Raw genomic sequence first — 13,997 nt, 5'->3', positions numbered from 1 at the left:
CCTGGTGACCACAGAGCCCTGTGGTTGTCTTTGTTAGAATACAGGAGGGGTTTACCATTGCAATCTCCCACACAGTAGAGATGATGCCTTTCAGCATCTTCCTATATCGCTGCTGCCCGATATAGGTGTTTTCCATAGTCTGGGAAACATACCAGCGGGGATTCGAACCAGCAACCTCTGGCTTGCTAATCAAGTCATTTTCCCACTGCGGCATTAGGTTAGAATACTGCATACATGCAACTGTACTCATGGAACCCCTATCTAATTCTGAAATATGCTTGAAGGAATTCAAGGCAGTACAGGCCACATTGCTCAGGAGGAAGGGAACCAGGAAAGGCAAGAAGAGTCTGGCAACTCCTTCCTTCCCCTCCTATCAGGTGTACAGAACTGATTGATGAGGAAGACCATCTCTGCCTCACATGAACCTCCTCACTTACATTTATACATTTTTTATTTATCTTCACATTTATATCCCATTCTTCCTCTACGGAGCCTGGAGAGGTGTATGTGGTTTTGTGATTTTCCTCACAACAACCCTGTGAGGTAGGTAGGTTAGGCTGAGAGAGTAGTGACTGGCCCAGAGTCACAGCCCCCCATGGGCATATTCCTGGACACAAAAGCGGGGTTGCAGGGTGGGAGAGAGAAATGAAAATCTCTTTCTCCTTTACCTCCTCATGTCCTGTGGTGCAAGGTGAGCCCCACATGCAGTTAGTTTCTTGGCTGCTTGTAAGCCCTGGCCTTTTCAGTAGTGGCGCTTAAATTGTGGCACTTCCTTCCCAGGCAGACCTGATTGGTTCCCTCATTAAAAGGATTTAGATGACAAGACAAGACCTGCTAATTCTTATCTTGGCTACTTAGGGACAGGCCTTCTCCATTGCTGCCCTGAGGCTCATTGGGCATCCTTGTGACACCAAGCATCCAAGAAGCCTCATTTTCAGACTTTGCCTGGTGCAGCTGCAACCAGCCACAGTACTGGATTTCAGTGGATCAGGATAAAATTTCCTCTGTAGCAAGTGAGACTAAGTCTTTTTGTTGCAGAAGCAGTTCCAACTTCTTCCCCATTTCAGCACACCATGGAAGGGACACCTCTAGATTCACTAAGAAGAAAGCATTTCCATTCCACTGCTGCCTTTCTACACAACCTTGTGCAAGACATCAAACATCCAACCACGTCTATTCCCCACCCCCGGGCAGCGCATTCAAGAGTTTCCACATCCAGTCACCAATTTGCACCCCCTGATGATATGATAGAAGTAGACATTAGGAGATCCATGTTACCCTTACATGCAAGTGGAACTGCAGTATCTTCTTGCAAGTTGAACTGAATCCGTTAATGAAGCATTCATAATTTAAAATAAGAATTCCAAGAAATACCTGTTGTCCTGCTTTAAAAACAGGAAAGTTGATTTGGCAGACAACAAGTTGCCGGACAGCAGTCATCTGACATGAAATGTCAGTTCCATCGGCCTAAAGGTAATAAGTAGGATTCGTAAGTATTAAATATTATTACAGTATGATTTTGAAGGCTTGTTCACAGGATATTAATTTATTAGGGATGCTCATAAATATGCCATTTCTCATTAAGCAGTGGCTCTTGGAGTCAAATACAAAACTTCCCACCATAAGTGAAACCTTCAGATATATTCCATTCAAGTCATAAGAGTGCTTCACTGATATGGGTGCAATAAGAGAAAGCACTGCAGTGTGGAAAATTCTGGGACACACACTTGCTCCTTCTACAGGGGGCAACAGGCACAGCAGGGAGAAATAATTTCTTAAGAGATTGCCTGATTGCTGCCTCTTCTAGGGATGTGCAAACCAGTTCGAATTCAAACTGGTTTGAATTCAAACTGATTCAAGCATTGGGTTCAACCTGCCAGTTTGAATTAGAACCAAACTGAGCCTGGTTCATTTTGAACTGCTTTGAACTGGTTTAAACTGGTTTGAGACTACAAAACTGGGTTGGGTGGTAGGCACCCATGGGTGCCAAATACCACCCAAGCCACAAAGCAATCGGACACTCCGATAGTTAATGAATTTTTGAAATTTGTATTAATATTGTTCATTATTTCCTATCTGGAGTACCTAGGGGTAAAAAACTGGGGTGGGCGGTAGGGACCCAGGGGTGCCTTGCACCCACTGAATGGCAAAGCAATTGGACACTTCTCTGATTGTTGGTGAATTTTTGAAGTATTTTTTTAATTTCCCATAGGGAATAATGGGGATTTGAGGCAGCCCCCACCCCCCACCCTTGGGGGATACCAGGGCACCCCACAGTGGGTCTGGGGGCACAGCAGTACTGGCCTCAACTCCCCCCAGGTGCCCCCATGTTGATAGGAATTATTGTTATTTATTTATGAATTTTTAAAGAATTAATTTTTGGCTTCATAGGAAATAACAGAGTGCCTTTTCACCTACTGACCGTAATTGCTTATAGCTCTGAACTCTGAGTTCGGGTCACAGCAATTAGGCTATTAAGGTCATAGGGAACACAGTGTTCTTTCTGAATGGAAAGACTCAGGCATGGTTTCCAGTGTAGCCAATGCATGTCTATGAAGCCAAAAATTAATTCTTTAAAAATTTCTGATTAATCAACAATAAATCCTATCAACTTTGGGATGCGTTGAGGGTGGAGGCCGGCCCTGCTGTGCCCCCAGACCCACTTTGGCGTACCCTGACACCCCCCAAAAGTGAGGGATGGAGATGCCTCAAATCCCCATTATTCCCTCTGGGAGGAATTATAAAATGAAAAAAACTTCAAAAATTCACAAATAATCGCAGGAGTCTCCAACTGCTTTGCCATTTGGTGGGTGGTAGGCACCCCAGGTGCCTACTGCCCACCCATTTTTTGACCCTAGGTACTCCACATAGGGAATAATGGGCAATAATAAAATAAAATTCAAAAATTCATTAAAAATTGTAGGTGTCTGATTGCTTTGGGTGGTAGTTGGCACCCATGGGTGCCTACCACCCAACCCAGTTTTAGAGGCTCAAACCAGTTTGAACCAGTTCAAAACAGGTTCAAATTCAAACCAAACCAAAGGGGGGTTTGAGCAAAACCAAAACTGAACCTCTCCACCCCAGTTCGAACTCGGTTCAAATCAGAACCATACCAGGCAAACCGGTTTTGAACACATCCCTAGCCCCTTCTCTTTTGTCATACAAGTGATTGCACTATTGCTGTAGCCAATGGCAAGTAAAGGTAAAGTGTCCTGTCAAGTTGGTGCCGACTTCCTGGCAACCACAGAGCCGTGGTTGTCTTTGGTAGAATACAGGAGGGGTTTACCATTGCCTCCTCCCATGCAGTATGAGATGATGCCTTTCTGCATCTTCCTATATCGCTGCTGCCCAATATAGGTGTTTCCCATAGTTTGGGAAACATACCAGTGGGGATTTGAACTGGCAACCTCTGGCTTGCTTGTCAAGCCATTTCCCTGCTGCTCCATTAGGTGGCTCAGGTTAGGTGTATTTCCCTAACCAATGGGGAGTAAGGTAAAGGTAAATTGTGCCATCAAGCCGATTTTGATTCCTGGCGCCTACAGAGCCCTGTAGTTTTCTTTGGTAGAATACAGGAGGGGTTTACCATTGCCTCCTCTTGAGCACTATGAGGTGATGCCTTTCAGCATCTTTCTATATCGCTGCTGCCTGATAACCCAAGAACAAAACTCTACTTGAGTTGCTTTGGACACAATTCAAGTTGGCTGGCTTTCAGCCAATGAAGGGATAGTAACACATCTAAAAGGCAAGATTATTTTACAAATTATGGCCAACATCCTGACCAGTGCTAGTTGCGTTAAGTCTGCAGAGTTTGCGTATCAGACTAGTGTTGCACTAGCACAAATATATTGGTGTTTGCACAAGCTGAACAACCTGTTGCATGCCTCATGTTTTACAGGGAACATTTGCACAAAAGCACAATTTTGAGCAGCCCCATGACTTTGCAAGGCTACACTACTGCTACTACTTATAACTAGCTGGACCGGGCACAGAGCATCTGCGCCTCGGGCTGGCCCAGCCACTGCCACTGTTCTGAGCACACACACCCCCCGCATGCCTGGCTTACTGGCTGGCCGCTCCCCCCTGCAGCTCACTTCTCCCCCCCCCACCGCTCTTTCTGATGGGCCGGCTGGCCAGCCTACTTCCTCCCCCCCTCACGCTTTATGGCTTGCGGGCCGGCCAGAAAGCCGGCCCGCCACCTCCTCCCACCCCCCCTTCTGGTGGGCGGTCAGTCGGGCCAAGTCAGCCCACTGCTGCCTCCTCCAGCAGCCAGCCCAGCCCACCACCACCTCTGGCCTCCTCCTCCTCTGGGCCTCTTTCCCCGCTGGCCGACCTGGCAGCAGGCCCTCTCCCTCCCCGCTGGCCCGGCAGCTGCTCGCGAACTCTCACGAGAGCAGCCACGCATGGGATTAGCGCAGGGTATGCCTAAGAGAAATAAATAGATAGATCGATACTACTACTACTACTAAATAAATAAAAACAAAACAAGATAGTTGCATGTCTCAAAAGAGCCAAGAAATATAAAGGAGACACCTCACCACCTCACATGTTATTTAATAGGGGAAAGATTAAAAATACTCATAAATCCCAACAAAAACTACACTGCAGTAACATATGACCCATATTCTCTATGGCACTAGTTCCACAACGACAAAAAATGCTCTTGGTACAGGATCTGCATATATCTGCCCTCTTTTGCAGTGGAAGGTAGCACACTGAAACATACAGGTGAAACTCAAAAAATTAGAATATCGTGCAAAAGTTCATTAATTTCAGTAATGCAAATTAAAAGGTGAAACTGATATATGAGATAGACACATTACATGCAAAGCGAGATAAGTCAAGCCTTAATTTGTTATAATTGTGATGATCATGGCATACAGCTCATGAGAACCCCAAATCCACAATCCCAGAAAATTAGAATATTGTGAAAAGGTTCAACAGTCTAGGCTCCAGGTGTCCCACTCCAATCAGCTAATCAATCCATAACACCTGCAAAGGGTTCCTGAGCCTTTAAATGGTCTCTCAGTCTGGTTCATTAGGAATCACAATCATGGGAAAGACTGCTGACTTGACAGTTGTGCAGAAAACCATCATTGACACCCTCCATAAGGAGGGAAAGCCTCAAAAGGTAATTGCAAAAGAAGTTGGATGTTCCCAAAGTGCTGTATCAAAGCACATTAATAGAAAGTTGTGTGGAAGGGAAAAGTGTGGAAGAAAAAGGTGCACAAGCAGCAGGGATGACCGCAGCCTGGAGAGGATTGTCAGGAAAAGGCCATTCAAAAGTGTTGGGGACTTTCACAAGGAGTGGACTGAGGCTGGAGTTAGTGCATCAAGAGCCACCACACACAGACGGATCCTGGACATGGGCTTCAAATGTCGTATTCCTCTTGTCAAGCCGCTCCTGAACAACAAACAACGTCAGAAGCGTCTTACCTGGGCTCAAGAAAAAAAGAACTGGTCTGTTGCTCAGTGGTCCAAAGTCCTCTTTTCTGATGAGAGCAACTTTTGCATCTCATTTGGAAACCAAGGACCCAGAGTCTGGAGGAAGAATGGAGAGGCACACAATGCAAGATGCTTGAAGTCCAGTGTGAAGTTTCCACAGTCTGTGTTGATTTGGGGAGCTATGTCATCTGCTGGTGTTGGTCCACTGTGCTTCATTAAGTCCAGGGTCAACGCAGCCGTCTATCAGGAGATTTTGGAGCACTTCATGCTTCCTTCCGCAGACGAGCTGTATGGGGATGCTGACTTCATTTTCTAGCAGGACTTGGCACCTGCCCACACTGCCAAAAGTACCAAAACCTGGTTCAATGACCATGGGATTACTGTGCTTGATTGGCCAGCAAACTCGCCTGACCTGAACCCCATAGAGAATCTATGGGGCATTGCCAAGAGAAGGATGAGAGACATGAGACCAAACAATGCAGAAGAGCTGAAGGCCGCTATTGAAGCATCCTGGTCTTCCATAACACCTCAGCAGTGCCACAGGCTGATAGCATCCATGCCACGCCGCATTGAGGCAGTAATTGCTGCAAAAGGGGCCCAAACCAAGTACTGAATACATATGCATGCTTATACTTTTCAGAGGTCCGATATTGTTCTATTTACAATCCTTGTTTTATTGGTTTCATGTAATATTCTAATTTTCTGAGATTGTGGATTTGGGGTTCTCATGAGCTGTATGCCATGATCATCACAATTATAACAAATTAAGGCTTGACTTATCTCGCTTTGCATGTAATGCGTCTATCTCATATATCAGTTTCACCTTTTAATTTGCATTACTGAAATTAATGAACTTTTGCACGATATTCTAATTTTTCGAGTTTCACCTGTACCCAAGCATAAGCTCTGCAAGGTTATGGAATTACCAATGATGTAAACTAGACACCAGCAACAACCATTGGAGGAATGCTATGCTGGGGTTCAGTAGGGCCAATTGCCTACACCCTGCTAAATATAACAGAATCACCACTTTGAAAGGTGCCTCTTTGCCTAGTTAGCAGGGGACAACAGCACAATCTTTTTGCTCTTATTGAGCAAGCACAGTGTTAGTCAGGATATTGGCCAATAATTGGTATCGCTAACACCAATAACAGGAGTAAAAATAGAAATAAACATTACACATACAGGAGCAGAAAATGAAGCAAAAAACAAGCTTTCAGAAAAAGCAACTTGAATTCTGGTGTTGTATGCATTTTCCTTCTTGTTTCTCAGTTTCACACTGAATACTAACATTTTGTTCTTACTGCTGAAAATAAATGGTTCTTTGCTGTTAGGAGAGAGGAAAAAAGAAAAGGTTTTTGGTTTTTTTTGGTTGTTGTTAATATGGCATCCAGACTACTGAAAGAGTAGCATATGTATGAAAAGGAAGACTCCCACCTCAACTAGCATGCAATTATGACCAATCAAGTCCCACTGAAATCAGTAGAACAAGTATGCTTTGCTCTCACCTGGATGGCACTCGATTTATATTTATATGGAATTTCTGCTTGCAAACCAGTACCTCATTATACACTTACTTGTGAAGGATTATGCCTTCAATAACAGTACTTGCAATCATTTACTTTTATATTGTGGGTGTATGTGTGTACACACTTATATACACTCTCTCCCTCTCTCTATACACACACACACACACACACAATCTACACACACACAATCTATCTATACACACATACTATTTTAATATTATATATATATTATTCATTTAATAATGCAGTAACGTGAAGATGCAGAAATTTCTTATTTAAGCTTATGAAAGCAAAGCAAGTCTTTCACTTCCGCAAACCATAGGAAGCAGAAAGGTTATGCATGTTTTTTCCCATATACTATTTGTGTGTGTGTGTGTTTTCTAACAAAAGGGGCAGTTGTCCTTACAGATGAGAACCAAGAACAAAAATTGCTTACCCATTATTTGTTTTCCGCTGAACATTAAGAACAAGGTCAGTACTGCAGACTTCATCTTCACCACATTCTGTAACAAATGGTATCTACAAGGGGAAACAAAACCTGTCAATTTCCCCCCCAAAGGTAAAAAGAGATTTTTATATTAGGTGGTATATAAGTTCAATGAATGAATGAAAAGATCTATCTTCCTATGAGGGGTTCAGGCTCTATCCAGGCTTGAGAGAAGAGTGTGTGATATTGCCAGAATAAAGAAACAGTGCACTCACACTTAATAAGCTTGGTGGGGAAATGCCATTAATGAACACATTTGTAGATTTTTTGCTTCCAATCAGTATAGCATTTAACTGCCTTGCATTGGTTTCTGAATGTTAGAACATGCGTACGTTTGCAATTTTTTGGAAGCAAAATTGTGCACTGTGGTAACCTAAATACTGAACAAAGAGAAATCGAATGATGTGACTTTTATAAAATGGTGTTAGCAAAATGTGCATAACACCTGTCTAAGGAACTGGAACCTCACCCTTTGATCTCTGAAAATGCTACCCAGCTTCCTCTGCCCAGCTTCTGAGACCTTATATGATATTGGCCACATCTTTGAACCATACCTTAGCCTAAGATGCAAGCCAAGACTCTCTGGACCCCTGCTTCTGTCCCCAATATAAAACTGTACACATGTTTTCTCTAATCATGGAACTGAGGAATTTATGCAGCCCGGGTTACCAGCCAGCACTCCCAAAGAAATGCTTCTTCTATACTATCAATCACAGGTTTTCTGTAATCACAAATGAATATGAGTTTTGTGTCAGCTGATTTACAGCAAGAGGACTGTGTGTAAATATACTTACACTGTAAGAATCAGATGTAGGGGAAGCTTTACCAAGAACAGGGCTTGAACCAGGATTCTTGAGGCTTATATTAACATGCACGCTAAGTGAGTCAACAGCATCGGAGGGCTCCTATAAACACACGCACAATCAATGGGCATCTGAGGAGTTGGTATTTCTCATTTAATACATAGGATCCTGCTGGCAGACTGAATGTCCCTGTTATCCAATGATCCAAATTATCTGATACTCATCTAATAAGCAGCATTGCTTATTTTGAAGTTTTATTGCATCATTTTGAAGCCTGTTATATTTTACTATGTTAGCGTTAAAATATGTACAAAAATGATCTGGTACAGCAACTGAAGCAGGCTAACAGCCCAGCTAACTGCACAGGGGAAGGGGCAAGTGTTAAAGACCTCCCCTTCTCTAGGAAGCCCTTTGTGCCACCTGAAAATATGTCCCTGAGGGCTGTGCAGCAGTTAATAGCACCCAACTAACAGCACCAATACACCTGGGGAAGGGGAGTCATAAAAACTGTCCCTTCCCTAATATTGTCAACCGATTCCTCTCACTGCACTGGTCCTTCCTTGCTCCCTATATCAGTCACTGCCTTCAGAGGTGAAGTGGGTAGAATCACTTCACTGGCACCTGCTTTACTAGATTTGCAGTGCCTAGTAGAAACAATACTATCCTAAGCTTTAAAGATGTTACAGAATTATATTATGCTGTCATTTATTAAAAGCCTGTGAGCCTAAAACTGTCCCTATTTTTACTGCAGTTTTATCGTTTATTATTGTTACACTTATATCCCGCTCTTCCTCCAAGGAGCTCAGAGCGGTGTACTACGTACTTGAGTTTCTCTTTCACAACAACCCTGTGAAGTAGGTTAGGCTGAGAAAGAAGTGACTGGCCCAGAGTCACCCAGCTAGTTTCATGGCTGAATGGGGATTTGAACTCGGGTCTCCCCAGTCCTAGTCCAGCACTCTAACCACTATACCACGCTGGCTCTCCATGCTGGTTTTGCAATTTTTAATATTTTATTGTTTTAATTTAATATTAAGTATTGAATGTTAATTTTGTATTACAATCTGCATTGCAAGCTTTTGCTGCAAGGCAGGATAGAAATCTTTTGGAAAAATAGAATGGATAGATAGAAAATGCAACAAAATATAAACAACAAAATACAATGAATAAAAAGTTAAGAGCTAATATAATATGTGCAACTGTTGTATAATATTTACCTGGACATTAAAAATATGCTCCTTACAGTTCCTCATGGGATGGACTATGAAATTATTCTGCAGATACCTCTCATTGTTTTCTTTAAATAATCCTCTTGAAGTCACTCGATAGGATAGGGGATCAGCATCCAATGTCAGGTTGTATATAATATCTGAAGGGGGAAAAAATTGAACAGATTTTGAAAGAGCTGTAGCCCCATAGGTTTAAGATGCTTACCGTATTTACCCAAATAGAAACAGAAGGCGTCTCTGAATTTAAGATAATGCCTTAAAAGATAGAGGTTAAACACAGGTGATATCTGTATTTATCCAAAAGAAAGAGTGTTCAAATTCAAGGTGACCACGCCCACCACCAATATTTAACAGGAATGAACTGGGAAAATACTTTGTCTTGGATTCGGGTAAAATACTGTAAGTTCAACCCTGTTCAGCCACAGACTCTATGAATAGTCTTGGGCAATTCACTGCTTTGTAGTCACAGGCTGCAATTTTATTCAAAGTGGCTGACATCCAGACTAAATTACTCAATAGTACTACTACTGAGTAATTTAATTTGGATGTCAGCCACATGCTTGAATTAAGTCCCACTGATCATTTCAAGACTTATCTCTAAGTAAACATTAAAAAGGATCATAGTGTCAGTTCTTAATTATAAAATTTGCATTTTTCCTCTCCTTGCAAACTGCAGGAATAAAAGCAATATATGTCAGGAATTATACTCATTGATTTATCAAATTATTGTGGGGACAAAGTTTTTTGCATCTTTACAGTGCTTCATAAAATTACTTATGCTAGCCAACCCCGCACAGAGCATCTGTACGGCGCTTTGGAGCCGGCTGTTTCCCCCTCCCTCTTTCTCCTGCCCCGGTCTCTCCTCTCTTCCCTTTCCCTCTGGCCCGCACTCTCCAGGCCTCCTCCCCTCCCATTCCTCCCCCCACACAGAGCCGCGGTGGGCAGCCAAGAAGGGCCCCACCGCCACCGTTTTTACTCCCTCCCGTCCACCTGCTGCTGCTGCCCACCGCCTTTCTCTTCCCCCGCCCACTGCCCGCCACCGCCTTTCTCTCCCCCCACCCGCTGCCTGCTGCCACCTTTCTCTCCCCCACCTGCTGCCTACTGTCGCCTTTCTCTCCCCCCACCCGCTGCCCGCCGCCACCTTTCTCTCCCCCCTCCTGCTGCCTGCCGCCGCCTTTCTCTTCCCCCCACCCGCTGCCCGCCACCACCTTTCTCTCCCCCCTCCTCCACCCGCCGGCCGGCAGCCACTGCCGGCACTTTCTTCCCCCTCTCCTCCTCAGTCCTCACTTCGGAACTCTCCCAACCTGTCGTGAGAGTTCCGCCACCAAATTCTGAGCAGGCATGTCCCACTCACCCCCTCTGGTTTTCCCACTGCCTCCCAGCCCAGGCTGCCCCTCCTCACAACGGCCCGGGCTAACGCCCAACCAATCAGGCAACTCCGCTGGCCAAACAGAGCTCAGCCAATCAGGCACCTCCGCCGGTCAAACAGAGCTCAGCCAATCAGGCACCTCCTTCGCCAGCACGCATTGGCTTGCCACATCTCCACGCTGGCTGGCTAAGATAATTAATTATAAAGATTAGTAGGAATGTGATTGAATTCTTCTTAATTTCTTTTCAGTAACAGGAACTGACTAATTAGGAAGGAAACCTAAAATTAAATGCAAGTGCACAGATACATATTCATCACTCAACGACTATCACTGTTAGAATCGGACATGTGGCATAGTCAAAGGGGTGTAGATGCATTACTGTCTGTCAACACACTTTGTACCATATACAGAAATACAAGCTGTTTTGCAATTTGTTCAGAATTACAAAAGCAAAGTTACTTGCAACTCCCTCAAATATTTCAATGGTTGCAATTTATATTTTTATTAGTTTGCACAGTGTGTGTGTGTGTGCGTGAGAAAGAGAGAGAAAGAGAGAGAGAGAGAGAAAGAGAGAGAGATGTACTCAAGGGACCGGTATTTTCAAGGGCTGTGCAATAATATTGCCCATCAGACTGATATGACCTTTCTCAAGCATTAGCGGAAGGATTTCTGATAGGATAGGGAGCCCCAATAGCCAGAATTCTGACTAAAATCCCTGTTATCCTTCTGATAGTAATATTAGGGAATAAACCAGCCCCGCTGCATGGAGAGATTTTAAAGACTACACCCCCAAAATTGGATGGGGGGCACAAAAGAAACCTGCCACAAAGCACCCACTGGCCCTACTGGACTCTCCAAGGTAGCTCCTGACCTGTTTAAGCACTGCACCACCAAAACTGAGGGGTAGGAGCCAAGATAGCCTACCAGGAAGCACTCACTGGCCCAGTGGGTGTTTCCTAAGGGGTTACTGTTGTCCCCACCTCCTGATTTTAGAGGTACAGTGTTCAAAGTCCAGTTCTAGACCTGGATTGGAGAGACTGTCTCTTTAAGTGGGCTTCCGATAAGGATTATCGGGTCAATAGTGTTGAGGAGGTCCTATCGGCCTCCCCAATATCTCCCCCCATTGGATTGGCATTGATCCAATATTTCTTCTGGTGCACAGGTATAATATTTTATGTGCATTCAAGGTAAAGTGTGCCGTTGAGTTGGTGTCAACTCCCGGTGACCACAGAGCCCTGTGGTTGTCTTTGGTAGAATACAGGAGGGTTTTACCATTGCCTCCTCCCACGCAGTAGAGATGATGCCTTTCAGCATCTTCCTATATTGCTGCTGCCCGATATAGGTGTTTTCCATAGTCTGGGAACAAGCAGGGATTCAAACCGGCAACCTCTGGCTTGCTAGTCAAGTCATTTCCCTACTGTGCCATTAGGTGGCATTACTTAAGCAGAACTCTTAAATAGATAGATAGGAAATGAAACATTAGAAATACTTACCCACTTGATTACTGCTATTTTGGGGCATAAATGTTGCACTGAAACATATCTGAAGAATGACTTCTGTATTCTTGTTTAGCAGACTGATCTTCTTAGGTTTAGATGATATATGAAGGGAAACATCTGCTATGCTTTGAGACCTAAAATACAAACAGACAGATATGCCTGTGATCTTAGTTACAAAAAAGGAGGATTGGTCTGAGATGACTCCATCTAAACATTTATACCAAAAAACGTACAGCAAAGGTCTCGTAAGGTAGCCTATGAGAAACAAAATTTCTGGATACATTATAGCTCTGAGAAGAGAGGCTGTCTCCAAAAGCATTCATACGGTAACAGGGACAAATATATATTTTGCTAGCTATAAGTATCAACTGTATGTCACTGTCCTGTGTATGCATGTACACAACCATCCTATCACTCTCTACAGAGTACAGGAGATAGTGAAGTACCATATTGTTCCTCCGCTAGATTAATAAGAAACAATAACAATAATAAGCTTCTTCCATAATATGGCTTCATTTAAATCAGGTTTTATCATAGAAGGAACAGTTATTTACCATCAATGTGTAACTCTGAATGAGTACCATGAGTTTTGTTTATGCATCAAGCATCTTATTTAAATCAGGCCAGAGACTGGAAGGAAAGTAATGGGAGAGGAAACTTATAACATTTCTATGTGACTTCAGAAATATCCAGTACTCACCAGAGTTGAATAACATTTCCTTCTGTGCCAACAGATACATCAGTAATTCCATCACCATTTAAATCATCATGGCCATCTACTGATCTTCCAAAATAATGGAGCTGCTGGCCAAATGCAGGGTCTGATCCTGAAATCCTCTGAGAGATGGATTACAACAGACAGATTGGTCTCCACCAAGAAAATTCCCTTTGTTTCAGTTACAAAATACATATATTTTGAGGATTCTCCACATTCATATTTTTCATATTTACAATCAAGTTGTCATTAACTACTTTCATTATTTTTTGTGCATTACTGCAAAAGCACATGCTTTTGTATTCCAAAATAGTTTATGCCACAGTAGATTCGTGAATTTCTAAGGCCCCACAGTACTCTTCCTTTCTTTTATTCCATAAGGCTTATATAGCTGCCCTTCTGGAAATTATCTAAGAATTATTTCACAAAACCCTATTGCATGTTTGCAATAGGGCAATTCACATAATGAACATGCTGAAATAGCAATTAATAGCAATAAGTGAGACAGGCTGTGTGGTTGATCCCTAGAGATTAAAATTTCAACCATTTCATGCTGTGAATCTTTCACCTATTTATCAGAGTCATACAATGCATTTATTTATTTATTTATTTATTTATTAAAACTTTTATACTGCCCTTCCAAAAGGCTCAGGGCGGTTTACATTAAAACACCAATAAAATCAGTTAATAAATAAAAAATATATAAAGCATAAAAATGATTAACAATTAAAAACATCATAAAACAACAATTAAATAATCAGAACAATTTAAAAACAAGTTTTAAAAAGCTGCGAAAGCCTGGCTGAAGAGATGTGTTTTCAGGTGTTTTCTGAAAATTGCCAGAGATGGGGAGGATCGTATCTCAGCAGGGAGCGCATTCCACAATCTCAGGGCAGCAGCTGAGAAGGCCCGTCTCTGTGTAGCCA

General features: G+C 43.0%; 1 protein-coding gene across 4 annotated transcripts in view; it reads right to left on the bottom strand.

Annotated features, from left to right (window-relative positions):
- The window catches only part of ITGA2 (integrin subunit alpha 2), a 112,965-nt gene that overhangs the window by 17,282 nt on the left and 81,686 nt on the right, over positions 1-13,997 (bottom strand). For all 4 annotated transcript variants that reach the window (XM_053296120.1, XM_053296122.1, XM_053296123.1 and 1 more), the window contains 7 exons: positions 13,057-13,193; positions 12,351-12,490; positions 9,476-9,627; positions 8,253-8,363; positions 7,408-7,490; positions 6,628-6,769; positions 1,375-1,467 (listed from right to left, as the gene is read on the bottom strand). In XM_053296120.1, coding sequence (XP_053152095.1) covers positions 1,375-1,467; positions 6,628-6,769; positions 7,408-7,490; positions 8,253-8,363; positions 9,476-9,627; positions 12,351-12,490; positions 13,057-13,193 — 858 coding nt within the window. The remainder of the gene's footprint in view (positions 1-1,374; positions 1,468-6,627; positions 6,770-7,407; positions 7,491-8,252; positions 8,364-9,475; positions 9,628-12,350; positions 12,491-13,056; positions 13,194-13,997) is intronic.

This window comes from Hemicordylus capensis, chromosome 2 (genome assembly GCF_027244095.1).
Source record: "Hemicordylus capensis ecotype Gifberg chromosome 2, rHemCap1.1.pri, whole genome shotgun sequence".
Lineage (NCBI taxonomy): Eukaryota > Metazoa > Chordata > Lepidosauria > Squamata > Cordylidae > Hemicordylus > Hemicordylus capensis.
This window is presented reverse-complemented; position numbering and strand designations above follow the sequence as displayed.